The sequence below is a fragment of the Dermacentor variabilis genome, chromosome 4 (genome assembly GCF_050947875.1).
Source record: "Dermacentor variabilis isolate Ectoservices chromosome 4, ASM5094787v1, whole genome shotgun sequence".
Lineage (NCBI taxonomy): Eukaryota > Metazoa > Arthropoda > Arachnida > Ixodida > Ixodidae > Dermacentor > Dermacentor variabilis.
The window spans coordinates 87,513,785-87,540,614 of NC_134571.1; the positions used below are offsets into that span (position 1 = coordinate 87,513,785).

General features: G+C 45.4%; 1 protein-coding gene across 1 annotated transcript in view; it reads left to right on the top strand.

The window, feature by feature from the left end:
* The window catches only part of LOC142578266 (cell adhesion molecule Dscam1-like), a 180,878-nt gene that overhangs the window by 88,357 nt on the left and 65,691 nt on the right, over positions 1-26,830 (top strand). The window contains exon 4 of the mRNA XM_075687667.1: positions 20,605-20,766. Within this exon, the coding sequence (XP_075543782.1) occupies positions 20,605-20,766 (162 nt within the window). The remainder of the gene's footprint in view (positions 1-20,604; positions 20,767-26,830) is intronic.

A 26,830-nucleotide genomic window follows, 5' to 3' on the forward strand; every position in this document is an offset into this window, starting at 1 on the left:
GCGTAAACATCAAAATAATAGTGGCGCCGGACCCGCCACCTCTGCGACAAAAAAAAAAAAAAAAAGACCCCGCCCCCTCATCTCAACCCCTCTGCCCCCCCCCCCCCCCCTCAGAGAATAAACAACCATAGCGTTGACACGACGCTCAGTAAAAGTGTGAGCTCAATGACCGAGGCGCTCCTTTCTGTTTCAAACTCAAAATCGTCCGATTCACGCTTTTGTCTGTATCTGTAACGACGTTAAGCCCCGTATGCTTGAATGTGAAGTCGGCAAAGAAGCCAAGAAACTTGCGATAAAATGTGTTTTGACTCTTTCTACATCACGGGTAAATTCGGCCCCTTCGCGAGAAAAAAGCAGCGCTTTCGCAAGGAAGTCTTTCAAAACAAGCTATAAAAAAGCCAAGTGCAGACAGCCCATTGGGTCGGCGAAAACGCGAAAGCGAGCTACCGAAAGCCACGCAGCTTCACTTGGACGCTGTATTCTTTGTTTGCTTCGAGGGCATCAGTGGCAAGAAGCGATTCGAGGCGACAGGTCACTCTGCCGAAGAAGTCGCAGTGCTCAGAACGGTGACATTCAACGAAAAGGAAACACTCACTCTACTCTGTATCGACTGTAATGCATATTTCTCTTTTCCTTTTTTTTTCCTGGTTGAGAAATCTCTAGAGTAAGTATGTAGGGTGTACAGTGACAAGTACTTTACTTTTTTTATTTTTATGCCACTGATCCTCTTTTCAAAACACAAGAATAGAAACATACAAATATAGAAATTACAGAATATAACTGATCTACGATAAATTTCAGAAGAATGTTGAGAAATACACTTAGGGAAATGCTTGTCGCTACTAGCGCTACTAGAAGCGAAGCGTGAAAGACACCACTGTTTCTCTAAAGTATATGTAGCATTTGCGTGCGCCTGTAAACAGACGAAACTGTTTTGAAACTGGAAAGAAAACATTACTTTTTTTTACAGAAGAAGAAGCAGGCTTCCGTTGTTGCTTTCAACGAATTCTAAGGAATATTAAAGGCTTCACGGGAAAGGGGGGGGGGGGGAGAGGAGGCTCCGAGTATTTCACCCTTCGCTGTTTCTTGAATCTTACCCAAAAAAATTTAATTATGGTGTTTTACGTGCCAAAACGACGAACTCATTATGAGGAACGCCGTACTGGAGGAATCCGGAAATTTGGACGACCTGGGGTTCCTTAACCTGCGCTTAAGCCTAAGTACACGGGTGCTTTCGCATTTCGCTCCCAGCGAAATACGGCTGCCGTAGCCGGGTTTCGATCCCACGAGCTAGCGCTTAGGAACCAAACACCATAGTCACTTCAGCAGCCACGGCGGATGAATCTTAGCTATAGCCGAACGTAAGAACTACGTTAAGTATTTTACAAAGGAATTCTCTGATAGAACTTCAAGAAATGCTTGGAAATAGTTTTGGATGCTTTATTTGAAGCGTTTCTATATTACTGTATCGTACATTTATCTATTTCTTCTGCGTGCCATCTGCTATGACTTTCTATGGCAATTAATCTCATTTTGCTCGTATTTAAATATTTGTGCTGGCAAGGAAAATTCGATTTCTCTCTTCCTTTCTCCTTCATCACTGCTGAAGTTCTTACATAAAACGCACATGGGTACAGAGTCACTGATGCACAGAAACTTCCGCACCGTGAAAATGCATTTCGATGGAAACCATGAAAGCACCAAGCGTAAAAATGACAACAGCGATGTTTACATATGTTTGTCAACAGTCAAGCTATTACATGATCTACGATAGCTAATCGGCCTCCCTACGTAATGCGCCAAAACTTCATTGCATTACGTATGTGTTTCACGTTAACGCTTTAAAAGCACAGATGAAAAATGCAATCAGCTTCGTCTTCTTCGAAGAAAAAAAAAACTGGCTTGCATGAAAAGTCACCCCTCAGCCACAGAAAAAAAAAAAAAGAAGGGTGTCCTTAATAGCGAATATCTTCGGTGTATGGAAGCAAAGACCGCTAAGCCGGAAGCGAAGGTGACACCTTGCGAAAGACTAGCAGAACAGGGTAAAAAAAAGAAGAAAGACAGAAGAAAGCATCGAATAAGTAACAGTCTGCGCGTTCTGGGAGAACGCCAATCGCTGCTCTGCGGGTCCATTTGTCTTCGTAATGCGTCGCCTCTCGAAAGGGGGCTGGTTGTCGGTGCCGACCGTTGGGTTCCTGTCGCTTTTTGTCTGTGTTCGTCGCTCCTATCGCCCGGCACGTGAATCTGGCCCGCAGAGTGTTTCTTGTTGTTATTCTTGTTTTTCTTCTCCCTTTTTACTTTTGTTCCGCTTCACTATGCTGCCGAGTTACTGAACGCTTCGTTCTTTCCGGTTGTTGTTGATATATTTTTTCTACACTGCAGGGACACAGCATGTGCTTCGAAACGGGCTTGCTCTAACCGTCCATTCCTACCTTTTCCGTTACGTAGTTGTCAGGCAACGTTATTGTCGTCAGCTTCGCCCTCTACTATGGCCGCTGAACTGCATAGCTTCACTCAACAATACCTACTCGGAATCGAAGTTTTGCTCCCGCGGTCGAGTGCTGTGCCATAGGGGAGCGGGACGGCCTGACTACTCAGCTATCATGTAACGTTCACGTTCGGAAATTATTTGCCGTAGCAAAACCACCCCCTTCCCTATACACGCTCGCTTCTTGGCCAATACCGCGTGGTTGGTGAGCGTATTTGTTTGACGAACAAGCAAGCAAGCAAGCAAAAACAAGATCGCGGTTTTCTGAATAAGAATTGTGCCGGCGCAGACAATCAGTTTAGAACCTCAGGAGTAACTTCCGCTTTCTTCCTTTCTTTCTTTCTTTCTTTCTTTCTTTCTTTCTTTCTTTCTTTCTTTTTGGGCAGTACGGAATGCCATGGAGACTGAGAAGGGGGGCGTCGGGGCGTCTGAAGTTACACCAGCGGAGAAAGACGACGCTGCGCGAAACGCAACGATGTTCTTTTTTCAGCATATAGCACTAAGTAGTCAAAATAGCGGTGTACGCCGTAAGAACTTGTTCTTGTTGCAGTAAGTGCGTGCAGATTGCAAAGAATTGCTGAAGTCCGTGGCTTTTTTTCCCCTTTGAATTGCCACTTTCGATACAGCTCGTTTGAATCCGTTCTGCACGTTTTACTGCGAGTGGTTAAAACTGATTCACTCGCTGATTGCGGCCCGTCTGTGCTAAATATTATGTACGTTTCGGAAAGGTCCACATTACAATAAATTAAATTAGGGAGTTTTACGTGCCAAACCATGATCTCATAATGAAGCACGCCGTAGTGAAGGACTCCGGAATAAACTGGGCCACATGGTGTTCTTTAACGCGCACCGACATCTAAGCACACAGGTGTTTTTGTATTTTTCTACCATGTAATATGGACCTTTCCTGATTTAGGGCTGCTTAAGGCTTGTCTAGACACAAATGAGAATAACTTTCTATGGAACAAATAGCGACTGTGATACAGAAAACGTCTCAGTTCTTTAGACCGGCAAACCACATCGCACAGCTTGAGTTCTTTTTTTTATTTTCGAACTACTGTTCGGGCTATCTATGGGGACGGCAGCAAGCCGTTCACGGTGTTACAGTAACTGACACTCTAAAACGAGAGCTCCTAGCCTAAAATGTATAAGGTTTTCATAGAAATTTCAACTATATGAAAAAAAAGGAATCAGCACTATAGTGATAGGTGTTATACACTGTGGCACCTATAACCCGTATATGTGAACAGAAGAATACTTTTTGTTTAACGGGGGCCAAGTACAAGAACACTCATGTACCATGCGTTTGGTGCACGTTAATGTACCCGAACTGGTCGAAATTAACGTCAAGTCTCCCACGTATAACGCAAGTATTATTTTTATAACAAGGTTGCCTTTACCGAAAAAAATTGCACGGTTAAGCAAGCCAAAAATAACTTTTAGCTTATGAGTCCATTGCCCCGCATTTTTATTTATTATGTCTGCTGGTCGTTTCATAAGGTTATTGCGTAAGATGTTTTTGGAAGCAATTACACGACCCTTCAGAGCAAGAAGAGCCAAGATATCGGCTATCAGTGCAGGGGTGGGTTCCTTTTTCACACTAATCTAAGAGAGAAAACGCATTAGAGGAATCCGTTTTTTAGGGTCGCTTATACGTCAGACAGAGTAGAGCGATCCGGAATGATCACTGCGACATTCGTTCTCTTCTGATATTTCTGGACGGCGAAGACCGTCCCCAGTGATAAATCGAGAGCTTTCAAAACATTTGTCAATCTGAATGCTTTTCTTTCATCTTATCATTTTTCTTTCATGCTTTTTTTTTTCATCCAGCTCCCGGGAGCTTCAATTAGTAATAGTGCTGAAACTAAAATTTAATAGCTGGAGTTATTTCCGCAATGTCTGAAGAATGAAGATAATCTAGGATCGTCGCCGTAGAAAACGTTCAGTGAATAAAGAAAGCAAAGTGATAAAAACTGCTGTTGCTTTTCGGCTGCCACACGAAACCTTTTAATTCGATGAGCAATCTTATGTTACTTCTCTCACTTCCTGGTATCTATTTATGTGCGGATCTAACTGTTTTCATTTCGCGCCAACTTGAATAACCAGGTATGTGACACTAAGTGTGTGCGACTCTTCGATGAACCTCTTTGACGTTAGATTGGGTCACTGGGTATGGATCACCGGATATGTTCCGCTGTTCATCATACGGAAGAAGAAGAAAGTAAACTTTATTAGAAAAATGGTCCGGCTGTTTTGGTTGTAGTGGCTTCAGCCGAAATGTTGTACGCGTATGTTTTGTGAACTTACGGATCACAAAATATAGGCGTACAAGATGTCATCACCAATTACACAGCCCTCCTAAGATATATTGCTAATCGCATTAACGCCGTAAATCATGTACCACGCCTTAATGGGGAGAGGGGGAATTCATTTGATTTTACTTTAAAAAACCTACCTGTTCGTTTGTTTCTTCTTTTCTTGCGTGTTTACTTTCCGTTTCCGCTATATGTCCCACCATAGTTTTCCTCATTTTTGTCGCCCAGAGTAGAGTATCAAACCAGAAGCTTCTCTGCTTCTCTCTTCTCATTTATTTGTCGCTCTCTTTATCGGGGTTCCCGAAAGCAAATTAAGATGGCCTGTAGGTTGAGCTGAGCTGAAATGGAGGACAACCGACAGTGTCGCATGGCTACATGTCATGTGGCACTGTTGGCAGTCCTCCGATTGTCCTCCAACAAGTCAGGGGCACCGTTGTCAGATGGAGCGGGTGTACATACATACAACTACCTGAACCTTTCAGATGTCTTTGAAAAGCTGGTCCTTTTTATCAAATTGCATATATAATTCGACATGTTTGGCTTTCCCCCTTTCTTTCTTTCTTCTTTCAAAATTTTCCTGAAGTTACCTTTCAGCGATGAACATCTGTGTACCTATTGATAATTCCACCATGTCCATATCCGTTATAAAAGATAAAATGTGAAATGAAGGGTAAAGCATGAATGGGAAGATTATGCGGGCAGCTGGCGATGCCGTAGTTTTCAGATGACTTCGTGCAAAAAACAAAGAGGAGTATCAGCTTATTTTATTTCTTCCCGATTTCCTCGGCACAGCAGCTCGATGCTCTAGCCGTTAGACCATGGAATACCCAGGGTCCCATGTTGGCGGGAAAAAGGTTAGAGACATAGAAACAAACAAACACACGAACATTCCACAAAGTACGTTAAGTATCCTGAGAATGCTTACCGCATCATTACTTACGAAAGCCAATCACTGCAGTGAACGAGTTAACGGCAGAATCACTTGCCAAGTATACATATTACTATAGAAGGAGGCTCCCGGAATCCGCCACGTGAGTGGGAATATAAGCAGCATTCGGAAACCGAAGTCGCCGAAGCTGTGCAGGACTTTCCTGTGCAGGATACACGCCGTTACATCAAGCAGGCGCAGCCGGGTCCCACCGGAAATTTATGAGCCGATCAATCCAAACATTTCGCGCGTATAGCTCCGACTCCGAAGAAGTGCAATGCGCACGGCATCGATTCGCCCGTACCCCGGTACAGCGTTATTTTGCTCGCCGACTAATGACCTCACGAAAAGGCGCGCCACCGACGCCTTGCTAAGCCTTCTCGCACGGCAAACAGCCATTTCTCATTGCCCCACGTCCAGCCAGCTGGCCGAGGGTATTCCGCTTCGCTGGTGCAAATTACCGTACCGTGGCGATTGCCCGCCTGCGTGACCGGTATTGTTCGTCGCGGAGGAAGCAGACGACGAAATTCTCAACTGATTTATTTGCCGGCTCCTGGAGCCATTAGACCCTTCCAAGGCTGAGTAATCGCTGCGAAATCGCCAGCCAGCGAAATCTCCCCTAATGCACCCAGAAACCGCATTGTTCCATAGAGTTTTCGCCGATTGAATGGTTCCACTTATCTTTCCACTGTGATGGATGAGTTCGTTTGCCTGGCTGAGTGCAAAAATCGACCCGAGAGATACGGCTTATCTCGTTAAGCGAAGCGGTGCTGGAACCGCGCTGCCATCAGTACCAATTATAAGCTGCACAAGTACGTGAGCGCATGGAGAATGAGGGACCGAAATAATAAACTTTATTATAACGTACCCTCCGAACCTGAAGCTTTTCCTTTGAGACTTCAGTTGCCTACCAGCTATGTGCCACTCAGAACGTCACGGAGATTATGAGCAGCACCTGCTGGCAGAAACATTAAGACCACAATGGCGCCCTGAGGCAGAAAAGCGCTGGAGCGGTGCGGAACAACAGTTTTGATTAATGCTCCTCAGTTCGTAAAACATTTTTTCCCGTCGACAAGTGACTAAATTGAGAAGTTTTACATGCGCGGAGATTTAATGCAATTTCACCTCTTCCTTTTCTATAGCCCCAACCTGTGTGCGTAGCTCCTTTCCGCTGTAGCGGGAGAAACACAACCCGACATTTCTTCCTGATAATATGTGGCTTTCTTTTATTTCTCATATCTCTCGGGTACCTTAATATTCACCGTCAAAAGTGCCTGGGTTCGCGCTTTTGTTATCTCTCATGTATATGTAATAGAAGGAGCACGCTTTTTTAATGAGAAGCATTGTTTGCCTTATTCCGAGCATTTCATGGAAGGTCGGCATTTCCTCTCTCATCACACTTCCAACCTTTGTAATAGAAAAGAAATATCACTGATTCTGGAATCGTACCTCTGCCTCCGAGCAAACCAGCCCAATGCTCTATACCACAAGCCCAGGATTGTTTTCCTTATTATTTGTTACCTTGTTAACAAAACAAATAAAACAGGTACACACGTGCAAAGCAGGTCACTCGCTGCTAAAAAAATGCATCGTTTGGCTAGACTGCACTAATCTAAAAGGCCTTCGGAGAGGCAATCGAAGACACAAAATCGTCAATCACCTGAGAACACTCAGGATGTTCAGTCATATGTTCGGACGCATACTCAGCCGACTAGCCCGTTGGGACGTTCGGTACGCGCGCCATACGGACAAGTATCTGGTGTTCTTCGCTTGCGGCAGCCGCCCTTAGAGACGCCGCGTTAGACTGCACAATCTCCCGGATCGGCCTCCCGTACTCATTCACAGAAACTAACGCTATGTAGAAACGGTATGAAATGGGCGGCGCTGTACTACCTTCGTTTTCGGCTTAGGTCGAACAGGTTCTAACGCGTTTGATCGCCTGAGCGCAGGTGCCATCACGATTTTGACATGCGCTTTAAAGTGCGAGAGCGTATTGCCAAGGTTACTCTATACATCGAAAGTAGGCGAACAGGAAGGGAGTGTTAGAGAAAGAGCTACAGCATGCGGGATTGAAAGCAGCCATCGCCGTTGCTCAGGAACGCGCTCCTCCTTATCGGTTTCCAACAGAAGGCGCGGCCTCCCGGTGGAAAACGCTTTAGGATACACCTAGAGCAGGTCGACCACCCATTTACAAGGAAAACATCAGCGGCAGTATAGGGTAGAGCTTGAAGAAGAGCACACGCTGGTCATGCATACAAAAACGTGACTGATTTTCACCATGGGACCACAGGGTGCGCAATAAATTTACGGATCGAGTAAAATAAAAACGAGGACTCTCACGAGTTCTGTACGGATCGTGGTAAAAATATGCTTACCGGACGTGGTGATGCAAAAGTCTCGAGCAGGGCGTGGTTCCCGAGCTCTGCGTAGAAAGGGCAAACCTGACTCCAGCAGAACGGGAAGTGTATCCCATCTAGACCCAATGGTGTATCAGAGTTGCCCTACACTGGGTCATGTTGAATGAACTACGGCTTTGCATCGGACCTCGGTTCCTGGGTTACTTCGCTGTATAATTCTTTTTCTCTCTATCACCTATCGCATCCCTTTGCCGCTTCCCCGGTACAGGCTAGCCAACTCGCCAACCGGAGCAAATCTCTGGTTAACCTCCCCGTCTTTTCTTTGCCTTTCTCCCTCTCTTTATATATATATATATATATATATATATATATATATAAGGCATTTGAAAAGATGCTCTTGCAATTCTTTATACATACACCTGGGGTGTGATATAATCAAGAAACTTCCCCGGATTCATCAGTGAGATTGCAGTTTAATGTCGCTCGCTTGTTGCTCACCTGACGAAGATGGTATAAAGCTCACACCACTAGTGACATCGGCAAGGGTTTCACAGTCGCGCTCTTTAAAAATTCAATTTCGGTCTTTCTGATAAAGCTAGCAAGAATTTATTACGCTTCAGAAATTATCAGCGTCAGTTTCTTGCGTGTTTGAAACCAATTCGTGACTTCTCGAATGACGGGTTTCAAGTCTTACATTATAGCATCAATTGTCGGACTTTTTTTCCTTTATTAGTAATCCTAGAATGCATGCCCGTGTGGTATACCTTGTGTGGTACAAAATGTACACCTTCTCGATTTTCGATGAATTAGTGTTGCATGTTCAAGAACCACCTGAACAGGCCACTACTTTCGCAGGCACTGCAGTACTCCGAGTATACTGCAGCGCCTGTGAAAGTGTTAATGTTTTTTTTTTTTGTAAGCAGCGGAGTGATTGTTGAATATATTTGGGAAAGTACTGTCCATTTCTGAATCAGAGAAAACAAAGAACGGGTGCATCTTTCTGTTTCTTGGGTTGTGTGGCAAGTAGGTTGCCGTGAAGAGATCGCGGTAGAATCCTTCGTTCGTCCCCTTCTTTATACCAAGAGTGACAAATGCGTTACCAAAGCGTTGTCACCCAGCTCATATCGCGCGTAAAACAAAGAAGCGTCATGGAACTTTAAAGTGCTAATCAACTCTTTTTGAGCAGCATTGCACACTGAGAACAGAGGCAACAGTGGCGGAAACTTCAGGCACGCAGCAGTTTGTCCTACATTGAATTCTGTTTCGGAGTTCCCGCTACGTTCTGCGCTCACACTATACCTCTCGGCCCTCGGCGGATGGTTGTCATACAAAATACATCAGTATTTGCGCGAATGGTAGTTTGAAGTCATAATGCTGCGGTACCATAGAGCAGATTACATTATTGCGCGCGGAAAAAAGAAAAGTAGGCTAACGTCTCCTCCAAAGGACGCCTCTTTATGCACTTCATCTAGTAAGACAACAACATTTTATCAAACAAATATACAGCGCAACCTAGTAAAAAAAGTTGTTTAGCCTTAACTTATGATCTCTGGACGTAAGGTTCTGAGATCACAAACGGACTCCTTTACAGAAATTCACTCTTAGGACTGCTCACTTTCCTCGCACTAGTAAAACCCGAATAGACGTGGCGAATTTGTTGGTGGTTAGCAACGAAAGAGTGGAGAAAAAAAAGAACTTTTCAAGGGCATTTACGCTATTTAGGGGATGATCTTACGTCACTCGCTTTCAGCTGGCTTTGCTTTCTTGAAAATTGCTCGAGCTACTTGGTGTAATGATATCTTTACATATCTCGTTGATCGAATCGAGCCTTATAGATTTCCGTTTACTGCGAATAAAGCAATTTGAGAAGCGGAGGGGAAGATTTGTTCGGCAGTTTTTCTGAATCGTTTCTTCCACGTAGGGCCTTCAATGCGTTCTTTTCCACGTTCTATAGGCGCCCTCTCTCTTAGTCAGAAAGGACCCGATACAGCCGTCAACGCGCTCTTTATACGTGGCAGCCCCGTATAGAAAGACAGAGCGGAAGAAGCACAAGAAAGAAAGACGACGGAAATTGGACGTTTAGCGTCGCATGGATGCTCTCGGAAGCATGGCCTACTGAAAATCTATTCCTCCTATTCGTCTTCCACCATGTCCACACTATACCAGCTGAAAATAATAGATCCCTCCACGAAACTCACAGGTCTCTCCTCCTATTGAAATTCATTTTTCTTAAAACTCCCTACCTCCCCCCCTCCCATACACGCTTTTTTTTCCCAACTCTTGTCTTCCTTCTTGAAGGTATCCGATATCTTCAGTCTCAATTACTCTTTTCCACCAGAACATAAAATCTATTCATCTGATCTGTTTTACCACGCTTCGGATATCGTTCGTGCATTAATGGATAAAGAGGCGTGCTCTTTCTTGCCTTACGTTGAACCTCTACACGTCCCTATTTTGTTCACGTTTGGTTAGCATAGTTCACGGATAACAGCCTTTTTGCATTCATCCATTGTTCTTCCTTCAATCGTTTACAAATGCCCAGGGATGAAATGGCCATTTCCTGCAGGAAAATATTTATGATTCTAAGGGAAGTTGTGTGACTCAGGGCTCCCAGGCAGCGACTTTGAGCGAATTAGCACATTAGGTGCTAATTAGCGAATTAGGTGAGTACGTCCGTTGGTACTGACGAAGTAAAAGCGGCGGCCCCATATATCGTTCGAAACTTTTGAAAGATGACTTTGTAAGATGTACCAACATTGACTGAACATTTCTAGAGGCTATTTAAGCAAATATTGCGGTATTAAATGGATTATGGGGCATTACTATATTAAAGCGGAGCAATATGAGCGGCGGATTCCTAGTGAATAAAGCAACGAGTCTTTTCTTCTTCTTTTCTTTTATTGCGTTCATTTTTTTTTCCTGCAGGATGGCTCGGTGAAGCATAGGTTGTTCAACACTTCTAAGGGAAAGAAGGCGCCGTTCCCTTTGCTGAAAAGGAAAAAACAAGTGTCAGCTTCCCTAGCAGCTAAGTGTTTGCTGTGTCGCCAGAAAGAGAGCAATTCAGCGTGACCGGTATGCGGTAGTAAATACATTTCTAATGTAACTGCAGCGACTTTGAGTACACTTGTTGTACGCTGTATTGTGCATTTCATAACCGACCAGGCAGCGGTTCGAATTTTTCTCATTTATAACCCGGCGTTGGTGACCAAACACCTGTTCGGATTGCGTCGAGTCTGGGGGATAACCCAATGTGAAGAGGAATGCGTTTCATTCGTGAAGCCTCCGTGCGGCGGCAGAGTACGGCAAGTTCGAACGATAAACTGCGACACAAAAGAGGAAATGCCGAAGGGCATTGAAGCAGTGCCATTCACTCGTAATGTACTCGAGGAGCATCATGAACGTGACACACTACTTTCACTATAAGAAGCAGTGTATTGAAAATGGCAAGACAACAGCTACGCATTCCCAGTGCGTCATTATAAGCTTTATATTTGTGCTGTTCACACATGAAGCTGTGTTAAACAACTTGCGGGGCAGCCTTCTTAACTGTGCTTTCCTCTGAGCCATTCTGGTAGCGGTACGTGTGAACGTCGTCTTGCCAAAAGAATCTTCGTTTGCTGAGTGTTGCGACATTTTTTTAGACCCGTACAACGGGTGCAACATGTTACGAAACGGAAGAAAAAGAAGAAACGAAAGAAAAAAGGCAGATGGAATCGACTTACAGTCGATCGATGTTTTCCATGTGGTTCTCTCCAACTGAATGTTGGAACACTGTGTGAAAATCAATACGCAACCCAGATAGATCGTCAGAAAAAGAAAGGAAAATATCGCATTGCGGCACATTTGCTATGCAGTGAAAGCTATACCATTTAGGAATAATTATGTAACTTATTTTTGACATTTCCTTCCACTCTTTCATTCGTGGATGTCTGGGTGTTTTCTCTGATTGTGATCGTACGGAGGAGCTGTTAAGAGTACCCTACAACGAGTCATGAGATTTTTATGGGATAAAAAAAAAGCCCCATGACGAATCGTGCGCGGCGCAAGTCTCCGCACTGAGTGAGTAACAACGATAAATGTCACACTTAGACGATAGAGTTATCCGACAAAATTAGGACTAAATGAATGGAATTGTGTTAGCTACACAGCATCGGAGCGTCCGAAAGGAGATGAAAAAATTACATAATGCAGCGTATCATAGTGTAAGGGTGGAATGGGGTGTACTTTGAAATGAGCCGACACCGATGAAATGGTTATAAAGAAACAACCAAAAAAAGGGACAGTTATGTGTGTGCACACACACAGGCGTTTACTACGCAAGGATTCATTTCGTGCGATTCCATGCATTTTTACCATCCGCCCCGCTGAGTGGGCGATCTCGGCGCTTCTTATATATAGCGAAGCGTGCGTTCATGCGAAGCAGTATGAAGAACGACAAAAATTGAGAGATAATGGAGAGAATTGTTACGTAATTCAAGCCCAATACCCATAGCTTCAAGCCAAATTCCATGCGTATATGATAGGCCCTTCTTGTGATGTATGCTTTATAAAACCCATGAGCTGTTCCCTTGCTTATTACGGTTAGCTTTTCGGCATTGCTGATGTCTCTCGCTTTTTTGCATCGTCTGTTCTGTTTTCTCGAAGCACCTTATCACCAGCACTTTTATCCTCGTTGCATATGGAACTTGAGGTGCGATACCGATTTCGAACGGTACAGTTTAGCTAGACGACAGAGCGCCGCCAGAAGAAATATAGTTAGTTGCCCTTTGTAGGACCAGCATAGCTATAGACTCTTTGATGTCTCGTCTATAAAGCTGTCGGACATCATTGCAAAATAAACAATTTGTTGAATAATTCACCAGTTTTGATTGAGTAGGATTCGTCTGGCTTTACTAAGCAACACTAGTGCGAACTGGTCAGTTCTTCAACATTTTTTTTTGTCACAATACATAGACTGTGTTGAGTAAGCCTAGAGTTCATTAAGCAGAACAGTTATGTTCCCCTGTTCGCTTGCTTGGTTGCGCACGCGGTAGCAAATAACAAACACGAGGCATATAAGATATACGAACCTCATTTTCGACAGGAAGTATTCCAACGGATCAATTCGGCACTTTACAAGACGATGAATTTATTGGCAACAAATCCGAAGACGCAGGATCTTGTTTTGCTTGAGCTTGGCATGCACCGATCTCGGTATTTTCAGCGCGGATGTACTTATGATAACGATGCGGCGTTCTTAATTTCCTTCTGTGGAGCCGGGTAACCGACAGCGCGAACGCAGCAAGAAGACGTTGTCGGTGCCTGTCGTGCGAGATCACAGGAATATTTATCGCACTTGAGTTGGCACTCGGCGGAGGTGAAGCGATTAGAGGCAGCTTCGTACGATAGCATTACGTTCTTTTTTCTTCAAATGTTGTTTAAGCAGCTCCATTGCACTGCGCTCTTTAAAAATTTAAAGGACGCTTAGGCTCCATCTTTGGGAGTGGAATGCCGGTATAGCATTCAAATATACCCTGAATGATTATCACGCTACACCGGCAACTGCAGCTTATTTAACCGTAACGTTTACCGTAAAACACTGGCGGCCAATGCTATGCGCGAAGGCGAGCTTTCTGGTTGAAACGCAACCCTTTGCGTGGGCCGATCGGGGAGCTAGTGCACAATCGCGTCGATAAAGTTTCATCATTCTCAGGCTTCTGTTATCGTTCCGCACTTTTAATATTTAAGGTTGAGAAGATTTAACATAAAATACATGCGCTGTCGGTGTTTTGTTTCATGGATATTGTTTATAGGTTGTCATTCTCAAAATTCTGAGAAATTGTTTTGTCAAAAATGTAAGACAAGGTATGAGTAATATTATTGATAGAATGGTGTGGCAATATAACCCGCACATACAAAGCATGGCATATGTCATATGTCATATGCATGTGTCATATAGCAAGGCGTGGCATATGTATATACCTAAATATATGCGGAAATTTGCGCTCACGGAAAACTCCAACCACACCGGCGCCGATACTCACACCAGAATTTTTGCGTCATGGGGCTATTAACGAAAAGACTATTTGATATGTAACCTTGAACCCTGTACGATGTATGACGGAACCACTCAAGAGTTGAGGAGTATCCGGCGCCTTAAACTGTGCGCCAACATCTCCTTATACCATATCAATAAAAAAAAAACGCTCTCGCCGTAAAATATCAAATGCATTATAAATGAGAGCAAACGCATTCTGTGAGTAATTTCTCGTAAGTGGGAATACTTGCAGATTTCTTTTAGTATACAGACAATGTATTTGGCAGGGGTTTGCAGACGCTCTCGTCATATGAGTGGCACATAGTCTTGTGCTCTGATCAGTGGCGTCACTAGAACGGATAGGTAGGGGGGATGGGGAGGCTGTGCTGCGGTCGCCACGCGAGATTTTGTGTTTGCGGGTCGTATCCGAATGCGGTAAACGTGTGCACCTGGGTCAGCTGAATTGGTCAATGAAGAAAATGGACTGGAGCAGAGAGAAGTGCAGGAGGAACCGCGAGCGTGGTGCAAGCTTTCAGGCATTTGTATACGTGGTGATAGACGTAATGAATCCAGCAGCGTCACTTTATTTACCGCAATAAATGCTAGATTACAGGTTAAAGTAGGAGCGTTGCCCTTTTAAATTATTTTGCATTCACTACACAAGAATTAAAGAGAGAGAGAGAGAGCGAAAAGGAAGGCCAGGACGTTAACCAGCCAAGAGTCCGGTTCGCTACCCTGCGCTGGGAGAAGGGAGAAGGGGAATAAAAAGAAGCGATAGAAAGAAAGAGATGGATGTAGAGAGACGTGGACGAACAGCGCTACAAAGTCAAAGGTGCTCGCACAAGCCAGACGTTCTCAGAAAGCACAAAAGAGCCTTTAGTGCCTTCTAAAAATCGGCGTTAGGAAGTAGGAGAAAGTGGCAAGAAAAAGAGAATAGGGGGAAGCTGAGACTACGCGCCGAGCAGCACCACCGAGTGCTGGGTTGCAGAGAGGCGCCAGCTGGCACTTTATGTGCTTGATAAGTAAAGCATTGCTGCGCACGAAGAGCACTTCAGGAAGAATTCCCTACGAATCGTTCGCCAGTTGTGACACTGCCACAGCCCATGAACACAAGTTCATTACAGCTTTTATAAGAAAAAGAAAGAGGAAAAAAAACAGACACACAAAAGAAACGTACAGACAGTTTAGAATTGACAAACAGCAGCGCCGACACGCCACGCATTACATTGTCAATACACACACACGCACACGCAAGGAACGTGAAAGTACACATTTATGAAACCATGCCCACTGTGGAATTGCAAGAGTAGCAAACATGTATACCTGCATTCGAATGGGTGTTAAGAAACTCAAGAAAAACATCCCCAACCAAACTCTAAATTACTTATATGTTTGTAATACATTCAAGAGGTTCCCGTTTGTTCATGAAATTCTACCAACACGTGAAACCGCCTGTATTTTAGCATTCCGAACAGTCACGGTTCTGTATCATCAGCAGCTCTTGAGACGCGCGTGGCATCTCCTTACAAGCGGAGAAATTCACAAAAGACAACCCATGAAATACTCCGTTTGCAACTTCTTCACTTAAAGCGGCAGACCGGTCATTACTGATAAAAGAACAGAAGTAGGATTTCTGCCTCGTTCATCGCATCTTCATTGCCGTTTTGCCAAAGGAACGCTCTAGCAGGCGTTAACTGTCTGCGTTACACTTAGCACCGATCTCCTCTGATTTTCGCCCGGTCTCTGACCTCCTCTCCATCCGCCGCGATGCTGCACACGATACCAGGCCATCGCAAACTGTTAATGAGGTGGAAGTAGAGTTAAGCGATTCCTGCAGCTGCTCGCTATGTAAGATGCATAGCTACAAACATTTCCCGCATTAATTTCACTTACAGGTCTCGTGCGGCGATTTATTGTTTGAAAATGCCGAAAACCGGTGCGCTCACTGGCCCTACGTTGTTGACCGAAATTCCGTGCTACGTAAACCGCAGTATTCGATGGCGCATGCAGTTTTCAAGAATGGTTCCGCTGATATATAAAAAAATTGGAGGACGCTTAAGCTTCGCCTTCAAGAGTGGAACGCGACAGCGTTGCCGTCGACCCGCCAAGGGGTGTAAGACAATGCGCTCAGACAGTGATCACTTACGAGGCGCCCCGCATCGGACTCTGCGCCCACCTATCACGCGGTGAGCGTCGAGCAACGCAGCGTTCGGCGCGGCAACGAAACGCGCGCCTGAACAAACGGAACGAAGCAAAGAACTCGGTGTCTCGGAGGGGGAAACGATCTACGCCAGCCAAACGTCGTGATCGGCACGGGCAGAGAGATAGATAGATAGTAATCTAAAGAAAGGAACGGCGCTTGATTCTGCAACCCGTGTGGGAGCACGGCGAAGCGTCGTCAGGGGAGAGGGAGTCGGGGACGCGAGGCGCCTGGCACCGGTCCGCGCATAGCCCCAATGCGCGCGCGGCGCGCCACCTGTCGGGGCAGCGCCGTACATTGAGAGGAGGGGGTCTATTGTTTGCCGCAAGATGGCTCTGCGTGTGTGGTAAGCGCAGAAGAAATGTAGCGGAAACGTACTTCGCTATTCGTGTAAATGCGTCTGTAAGTTACATGCTCATAATTACCGATATACACCGCAGTATAACTTTCTACGGCTCGTTTCTAAGGCAACACCGCATTCACTAGACGCGCTTTTGTACCGCTTTCAAGCATCGAACTCGTGGCTGAGTGGTAGCGTCTCCGTCTCACACTCCGGAGACCCTGGTTCGATTCCCACCCAGCCCATCTTGGAAGTGCTTTTTATTTATGAAGTGCCTGCCATGATTTATCGCTCACGGCCAACGCCGCGGACGCCGACGCCGACACCCGACACCGACGCCGACGACACCGGCTTTTCTGCGACACGAGCTCCTTAACGCTATCGCGTTAAAAATTGGAGGACGCTTAAGCTTCGCCTTCAAGAGTGGAACGCGACAGCGTTGCCGTCGACCCGCCAAGGGGTGTAAGACAATGCGCTCAGACAGTGATCACTTACGAGGCGCCCCGCATCGGACTCTGCGCCCACCTATCACGCGGTGAGCGTCGAGCAACGCAGCGTTCGGCGCGGCAACGAAACGCGCGCCTGAACAAACGAAACGAAGCAAAGAACTCGGTGTCTCGGAGGGGGAAACGATCTACGCCAGCCAAACGTCGTGATCGGCACGGGCAGAGAGATAGATAGATAGTAATCTAAAGAAAGGAACGGCGCTTGATTCTGCAACCCGTGTGGGAGCACGGCGAAGCGTCGTCAGGGGAGAGGGAGTCGGGGACGCGAGGCGCCTGGCACCGGTCCGCGCACAGCCCCAATGCGCGCGCGGCGCGCCACCTGTCGGGGCAGCGCCGTACATTGAGAGGAGGGGGTCTATTGTTTGCCGCAAGATGGCTCTGCGTGTGTGGTAAGCGCAGAAGAAATGTAGCGGAAACGTACTTCGCTATTCGTGTAAATGCGACTTCTGTAAGTTACATGCTCATAATTACCGATATACACCGCAGTATAACTTTCTAGGGCTCGTTTCTAAGGCAACGCCGCATTCACTAGACGCGCTTTTGTACCGCTTTCAAGCATCGAACTCGTGGCTCAGTGGTAGCGTCTCCGTCTCACACTCCGGAGACCCTGGTTCGATTCCCACCCAGCCCATCTTGGAAGTTGCTTTTTATTTATGAAGTGCCTGCCATGATTTATCGCTCACGGCCAACGCCGCGGACGCCGACGCCGACACCCGACACCGACGCCGACGACACCGGCTTTTCTGCGACACGAGCTCCTTAACGCTATCGCGTTAAAAAGAAATCAGTGATGTCATGCAATATGCGCCACTTTAGTAGTACGTTCTCTGTGTTTTATGTATACCCATGTGGCCAACTATGTACTGATATATGGTTTGATAACGCCAAAGAGTTATGGGGTTACGCGCACTATATTGTCGGTCAACATGCAGTGCTTATAAACAAGGCTACCTAAGCAATATATATATATATATATATATATATATATATATATATATATATATATTGTAAGGAAGAAAAAGTGCGCCGTGCCGAGCTCCGCAGCCGGATCGCCAGCGCTACTGAAGTGGGGCTCGGCCTAGACTCTGTTCCTGGTGTGACTGGCTAAGCCTACGCTGTTGCGTCTTCTTGTCCGCGTCCTTCGTGTCGTCCACAGCGGTGTCGGAGTTCTTTGCCATAATATATATATATATATATATATATATACTACCTAAATAAAGCAAGTAAAAATAATATAGGCCGCACACACTAACACATACACGCACACAAGGTATACTATATAGCAGAAAACTTTTACAAAATACGACGGAGGCTTGTATTCCGCAGGAATGCAACGACCGTCATAGGTGGCCCTTCTTTAGAGCCAGAACACTGACATGACCTAAGAACGTCCCTTAGCTCATGGGGCGTGCGTTGTCACCTGTTTAACGTGTTTCTCACGACAGCGCTTAAGGTTGCAAAGCGTCTGCAAAGGCAAATTAGGTGGCGTAAGTCCACGTCAGCAGCGCAGGTGATACACGATGGCGGGCTGGACAAATTAGTGTTTGATTTTGCGTCTCGTAGCAGGTAGCAGGTCAAAGATTGATTCAGGCCGACCTCTCAACTTTTCTATTAAAATAAATACCTCTGTCTATCTCTCTATCTCTCCCTCTATCTCTCTCTCCTGCGTTTTATATGAAGGCACGTTTAATCACGCACGTCAAGACAAGGTGGCACATGAAGGTTACAGCTGGGGTCGAAACGATTATGTGCTTCGTATTACTCCCCTGCCTCACACTACAGGCTATATCCTGCGAGCGCCACGCATCAGCTGACACAAGCGACCCCACGTCACTTGTTAAATAAGGTTATAAATGCACGCTATAAACCACAAACACAGCTTTAGGTGTTACTGCTACATTTCTGTTGCGTCGTTGTTTCACTCAGTCTACGTTTCTCTGCGCTGGTTCCGCGAAACTAGTCACGAAGATAAAGAGACTTGACCGACGTCGCAATCTTTTGCAGTAAGCTTGTTTTGTACAATATGATTTGCCGGGACACAGAAAGAAATTTTGATCAAAATAGTTCAGCTTGAATTCTTAAGGTCTTTAATTCCTAACTGTTTCGGAGTGCTTCACTGCATCTCGTGCATAAACGAGGAGGCCCATCTTGTTGTCCTGAAAACTGCACGGTTTTTACATCTTGTCTGCTTTATGCTTAATATTTTATTGCTAACTTCTTAGTTTCATCTAACTGAACGTGAGAAAACACTATTGGCTGCAATTTACTTTTGGTCGCTTCACCTGAATTCCCTTGCTCTTAATTTTTGGCCATGCATTTGCTTATTCTATGCGACGCACAGTGAAATTACGGTTAGAAACGCATATGAAGTCGAGGTGCACAAACTATAGCCTACCTTTTTCGACATTTAATTGCATTGCATACTCCTTTGTATAAGATGTACTTCCTTTGCGTCTGTTAACTTATCTAACAACAAAGTTTCAGGACATCGAACTGGTCGTTTTAAAACTCTCCAGAACACCCTGGCTGCGCGCATCTACACTGATTTGGTGAAAATGGAGTCGCTCCAGGCGCATTCGCGTGGCTCGTTCGAAGCGCCGCACTCGGACACAGAGCGCTCGGAGTCGCTGTCTACTTCGTCCCGAGAGCGCGACCGATATCCGACAGCATTCGAGTCACGTGGCTCCTACTACTTCCACCGTTGGCGCGGAGTCTACCGCGGCTGTGTTTATGCCTGAGCATGCCTCGACTGTCCGCCGTCTTCGCTTTCAACAGCAGAAGCTTGGACGTGTTTGCGCTGGCGGCCTCCGATTGGTCTGGGCTCCGCGTGGTTGCAATTGGAGCCGAGACGCGGCAGAGACCAGTGGAATGTGCCATTGGAGTGCACGTCACTATAACCTGCACTTGAATTGGATAGGCGGTCATATACAACTCTATGCAATGAAATACGTATACGAAGCGTCAAAGCTTCTCTCGCCATTCGACGGAACGCGCAGCGATGAAATAAACCTGAGATAAAGAAACAGAAAGATGTGCACCGCACAATTTGGTACAAGAATACAATCAATATAAAAAAGCATTTGACATATTCATTGCATGCGAATGCCCATCCTCAAATAAACACATGTTAGTAGAATATGAGCTAAACCGATCCTACATTTAAGCGTATTTCAACTTATATAATAAAAAAAATCTGTTTACATTAGCAGGAATGATTCATACTATAGTGCTCAATTGTAGAGGGGCGGAAGACTTATGGTGATATTATTTTATAAATTATGAATACGCAATTTTCCCAAATCTGGCATAACTGGATATACTGAACATACGGGCTGCGTCTTTCGTGCTCAGCATTTGTGTTCCCATAAACCCAACCATGCAACGGTATCTAACGCAGCATTGCTTTCTTTTCTTTTTTTTCCCTTTCCTTCCCCCGTTGCCCACAACACAACAGTGGTGCTGGAAAAGTTTGTGGCCAGCGTGTACGACGTATACGTGGTTCGCGGCAACTCAGCACTGCTCCGCTGTCACGTGCCTCCCGCAGTCAGAGACTACATTTCGGTGACATCGTGGGTGCTCGACGATGGCGTCACAATTGGGACGCTCGGAAACGATGGCAAGTACCGATGCTTCCAGCGTATCACTCCACAAATGCAGTTCGAAAATACACTCGGACAATTTAGCAGTTCTATTGCAGTTGTCTGGAAACAAGACGCAAGTGTTTTCTGTCTTGTGGCTATGCTTCAAAGTTTCCTTAATGAGTTTTCTTTTTTTTTTCTGAATAACAAGTACAACTATGAAAGGAAACAAATAGTACCTCCTCATTCGTTATCACAAGAATACATGAAACTCCGTATGTACGGCCAGAGGGAAAACTTCAGAAATTACAAAATCCGAAGGAAGAGAAAGGTAGTAAATCAGCGTGATCTTTGTAATGAACTGCATCAGCAGTGTGGAAAGCGAAAGCGCTTCATCACCTTGGCCATAGCTGTGCAGTGAAGCCTATAGTTTTAGGGCACTAAAGGAACGTTGTGTTTTCTATCTCTCTTTTCTGTTTTAGCATATGTATGCGTGTGCCTTTGCGTGGTTCGTTAGGTATTGTACCCTATGCAGATTTAAATGAACAGTCGCGCGCTTGAAAAAAAATTTTAGGACGTCCCGCCAAAATCTCTCTTGAGTGGCAAAACCACTGCGACATCTGGCTTGCGCAGTTTTTTTTTTCCTGAATAAAATACATTAGACGTTGAAGCGCATTGTCCAAGCGAACGGGCTTATGAGCATTCTTTTTCGCAAATCAGTTCACTCTGTGCATGGAACTCAACAGCTCAGCAGCACCGGTACACGTTGCGTGGGACCGAAATAGGTTAGCTTGCTCGTTTTGTCCGAGGCCATTGGTTCAAATGTGCTGGTTGACCAACAAGTCCCCGCTACTCACGTCTGCAAATTTGAAACAAATGATAGGTTCGGTTTTCTGGTGCTAGAGCAACTGAGGGCATCTTACAAAAAATTTGGGACTATTTCACTTCTGCACCAAAGTAAGATACTGCGAGTGACATGGCGCGTGAGATAGAAACAGGGAAAGTAGTCATAAATGGGTTTAGAAGTATAGGGAATTTCAATGTATATTAGTGTGTGTGCGCCAATTTGTGTCGCCCTGACCACTGGCCCGATCCCAGCATTCCTTGCTCGTTTGAAAAGCCCTGCTGGATTGTCAGCCATGCGCTTCCTCTGGTGGAGCAACCTAGAGCGTTCCGTTGAATTATTTGCTATCAGTGCCGCCTTCGCTCCTGACGGAGGCATGAAGGGTTGTCACACTCGTCATCCAAGCATGAAGTCATGTTTGGTCGCGAGGAGCTCCCGCATGTAATGCTTAACGATTAAATAAATATTTGTAAAACCGATTTAACGCTTCCAAGCATTCATGCACGAGCGAGAGGAGCATTCACTCTCGCGTATGCTGCGTGAAGCAACGCCAATCCAAGGCAATTGCGAGAGCATGTCATCTGTCTTCGACACGGTTCAAAAGATACTAATATCTCTGAAATTAAATTTTGGCACCATCTGTCACCCTGCGACGTGTTTTGTCCTGTTTTGCCGAAGCTGTGACAGATGATGTCATCGTCATAGAGTAATTGAATTTGTAAATAGACAGTCAGGAGTTGTAACAAAAAATATAAGACAAGCATAGACGGTAAATTGGATGCAAAGGATGAAAAAAATAAGACCTTAAAAGTAAGACCTTAAATAAGACCTTAAAAGACGGCCAGAAAAAAAATTAAGAGGAAAATCTGTATGATAACGCAAATTGGAGGGACTTGCTCTTTGAGGCCTGAGCAGGCTGCGTGAGGTGAAACACATATCAGAGCAACTATGCGCCACCGGATGAGGCATCTGTGGGCTGCGAAAACACACAAAAAAAAAAACGAAAAGAAAACGGAAATGACTCAGCACATCGTAATGGCACGCCAGAATATTCATTCACCGAGACCCGCAGGGAGTTCCACCTTTCAGAAAAGTTTGTAGTCAGAGAAGATGGAAGGATTAACAGGCCAACAGTCCATATCAGAAGAGACCATCAGAGTATTGGAGGAAGAAAAGCGGCAAAGACATTGCTAGAACTGGAGTCACTGCAAGTGTAGGTAATGGTGCAGAGTAGTGCTAAATGTTTAAATACGAAAGGTACGATCGAGATCACATAGGCAAAAAGGCTCAATAGCGATGTATGTAGTAAAACCTGAATTTAGTAGTAAACCTAAAAAAGATGGCAATAAACATAATTGTCATCATTACCATCATCACCATCGTACCGTTGCAATGACTTACCGGTTACCTCTGTGTTACCATAGACTATGATTTCGTTTCTTGATATCGACAACTAATCACAAGTCGTAATTGACAGAGACCTATCTTAGACTCCGCACGTGAATTACGTGAAAAAGCGGCTGACTGCTATCTGTCACCTGTTAAGGTTCCTTGCAGGAAAAAGTTGGGGAGTATCTATACACGCTATGTTACACCTGTACATGACTTTGTTCGTTGGATTCCTGCGATACAGCCTGCCTGCAATATCCAACACCTGCAAGACTAACCTGCGTACGATTCAGAGTATTCAAGCCCAAGCCCTTAAGATATGTCTTGGCTTACCACGCAGTGCATCAACGGCTGAAACCATTGCCCTTGCGCAGGATTACCCAATCGCGACGCACATTAATGTTGAGAAAATGCGTATGCATCTCAGGCATTATGCTAGGACCCCTTCCCACCACTTGGCGAGCCTCACTGCTGCAAGGCCCTGCTCGACATTTAGCGGTATTGTCAGTGCACATCGTGCGTCGTTTACCTCAGGGTACGCACCTGCGGCCAAGCCAGCGTTTCCACCGTGGTGTTTGAGCCGTCCACAAGTAAGTATAATAATTCCAGGACTACAGAAGAAGACAGATCTACCGGCCCCTGCTCTAAAACAGCTGAGCTTACTTCTTTTGCAGCAATCAAGTACAGCAACCACGTGCACATCTATACCGATGGATCGATTACGTCGTGCAGTTCTGGTGGTGCAGTGGTTATGTATACCAACGCGAGGAATGACACTGCGGTCCGTGGAGGTCGCGACCTGGCATGTCGCGACCTCCACGGCGGCAGAACTAACGGCCCTGCGTCGAGCACTGGAATTAATTGATTCTGAAAGACCTAGAAAATGGGCGGGGTTCTGTGATTCAAAACCGGCATTACAGTGCACGCAGTCTGTTCTCCGACACGGATGCCATGACCAATTGACATACGAAATCGCGAAACTTTACCATCACATCCAACAAGAAGGTCATGAGGTCGTTTTTCAATGGGTACCTGGCCATTGTGGAATCAGTGGCAATGACTCCGCCGACAACGCTGCTCGCACAGCACATCAAGAAGAGCACAGCGTTCCAATTCCGCTTTCGAGGACAGACGCCGTAAGGAAGCTTCGACACCTGGCACGCAGTCTCACACTGACCCAGTGGAACTCGCCAAACTTACGACTTACACGACTGCATCGACTAAACCCCTCCCTGCAATTTCGACCTCCGCTCGGACTTCCTCAACATGAAGCTACGCTTCTCTGTCGCCTTTGGCTAGGCGTTGCCTTCACAAAGGCATACTCTACATTAATTGGAGTGACTGACAGTGCAGCATGCGAGGTCTGTGGCACCGAAGAAAACATCGACCACCTGCTCTGCCACTGTCCACGATATGCCCCAGAGAGACAAGAACTTGCCAAAGCTTTCCAAAAACTGGACAACCGGCCGCTTTTTGTGCAGGTGCTGCTGGAACACAGCCCACATCTCCAGTCGGCCGATGAAGCAGTGAAGGCGCTTTTGTGCTTCTTAAGGACGACGGGCTTGTGGGACCATCTGTGACTATTAATGCAATTTCTGTAAGACCACACACGTCAGCGGACTCACCGCAATTTCCTTCTTTCCCTCTCTCCTCTCTCTCCCTGTTATCTTTGTTTTCCTCCTTTCCCATTCCCCCGGTGTAGGGTAGCCAACCGGACGTTATTCTGGTAAACCTCCCTGCCTTCTACTTATCGCTTTCCCTACCCCACAAAAAGACCGCCAAGATAGTGACCCAACGTTACTGAAGAGGTGAGATAAAACATGGCGAAGGTATACAACACGGTCCACTTTCCATGAAGGGGGAAAACGGGTCATACAGAGCCACCCGCTCGGCCTGAAGTGGGCAGACCTAGGCATGCCAGGTGCCGACACATGAAGCGATGACGCAGTTTTCGTTGCATCCGAATGTCTGCGGGAGAACTTGACCAAAACCACTTCCTCGATAAAACAACTTCCATGTGAAAGATAACTCTGAAATTTCAAATGGGTGAAATTGATGTACCAATTTCATTTACTCAAAGTGTGTTGAATACGTTTGTAAGCTTACAGAAATTAAAAGCGTCCCGCAACGACATTACTGAGTGTTCTTCAAACTAGCGGCCTGGATTAAACCGTATAGTTTTACAATGACAATTCGTTTGTACAACCCGCGAAGGACATGTTCGTTACCGGTCACACGTTTCGCACATGTTATGAACATGTAATTGATGTAGGGAATACGTCCCTGCAATGGAAGCAACTAAGGTCGTTTGAAGTGTAGTATAGAAGCATAGCTGTGTGAGTTTTCGTACGCTTTCCACGTTTTCGACGATTCTTTCTCAGAAGAAAAAAAAAACACTTCTAGTGCATGTGAGTGGTTCTAGTGCATTTAACATCAGGTAAAATGCCTAGTATCCCACCTCCGCACCACCTTTTAAGTCACAAACTCAGGGACCATAAATACGTCCTTCACCGTCCCCAAAAAAACTAAGAGTGCCCCACCATTAGCACCAATTTTAAAAAGATGAAAATTCCCCGTAGCTGCACAGAATCAAGTTTACGTTGTTGGCCACTGCTTGGAGATACTCAGATTAATTTTTGCACAGCGCCTAATTACATGATTAGTCTTAATTAATTTAACAGCCTTACAAGTATAAAAATTATATAAAAAGTGTCAATGAAAAAAATGTAGAGCAACAGGGAAAACTCCCGATACAGCTTTGTGTTGTTCAATATGTGCTAAATAAAAGTGTTTTTCCGAACGGGTGAGAAGTGCCTTTCCTGTATAGAGTGACACCGACGTGTCACTGACGCCGTTTTGGCCCTTGCTTTTAATGAATAAAGGCTCTGATGAAGTGCGTATTGCTACATCCTTGATGTTTACTAAAATGCGCATGTCCCGAAAACGCGGCTCACACCTACACGCAGAGACATATTTGCTCGTGTTCTTGGCAATAGGCCTTTTTTATCCGTGCTTCCTGTTTCTCTCTTGCCACAACATGGCTGTTGATGGTTCTTTGGACTACGATAAGGTCTGAGACCCGAATGAGTACGCGAACAGCACCTTCCTTGCTGCAAGGCCGGCTCCTCGATTGGCATTGGGCTGATCACATTTCAGTGGAGCTCTCTTATGCAGAGCGTTCCGAACCAAGGACATTCCCTTCTTGCCCAATATCTTGCAATGCACTCGTATGCGCTCGGGAGTCGATCTCACTGAAAGACTGCTCTGAAAGCTGCATTTTATTCACTTCTCACATGCCATCGGTTTTTGTTATCCTAGCTTGTTTGTAGTCGCGTCATTTTCTTAGGAATGTGTACGCAGTTTGCAATGACAAATGTTATCTCTACGTATTTGATACCAGATAACAAGGTTCACTGAACACAGTGTTTATTACGCGCTCTTAATTGATAGCAAACCTATGCAGTGACGTCGTTTAAATGGAAGGAAAGCCAAACGGAATTTTAAACTAGGTCATCCTCACCGCCAGAAAGCAAACCTATCCTCCAAGATTAAAGTACTAGGGGACATTTGTTCTTACTTGCATGATTGGATGTGGCCATAGAACGCTGTCATCACGAAATTAATTTAAAATCCCTGTTAATACTACAGACGTCGAACAGAAGTGCTTTTCATTCATTTTTTACCAGAGTGATCTAGTGCTCTTGTGTTTGGTGCTTGCGATAAAAAGAAAAGCTTCTTTACGAGGAAGCCACTCATTTTATTATATGATGCTGCATGGCAATCCATGTGGTTATTAGAAAGAAGAATGAGAAGCATCTTAACATATAGCGATATCTCTACTATCTAGTTTACCGAACAAAGCACCCTCT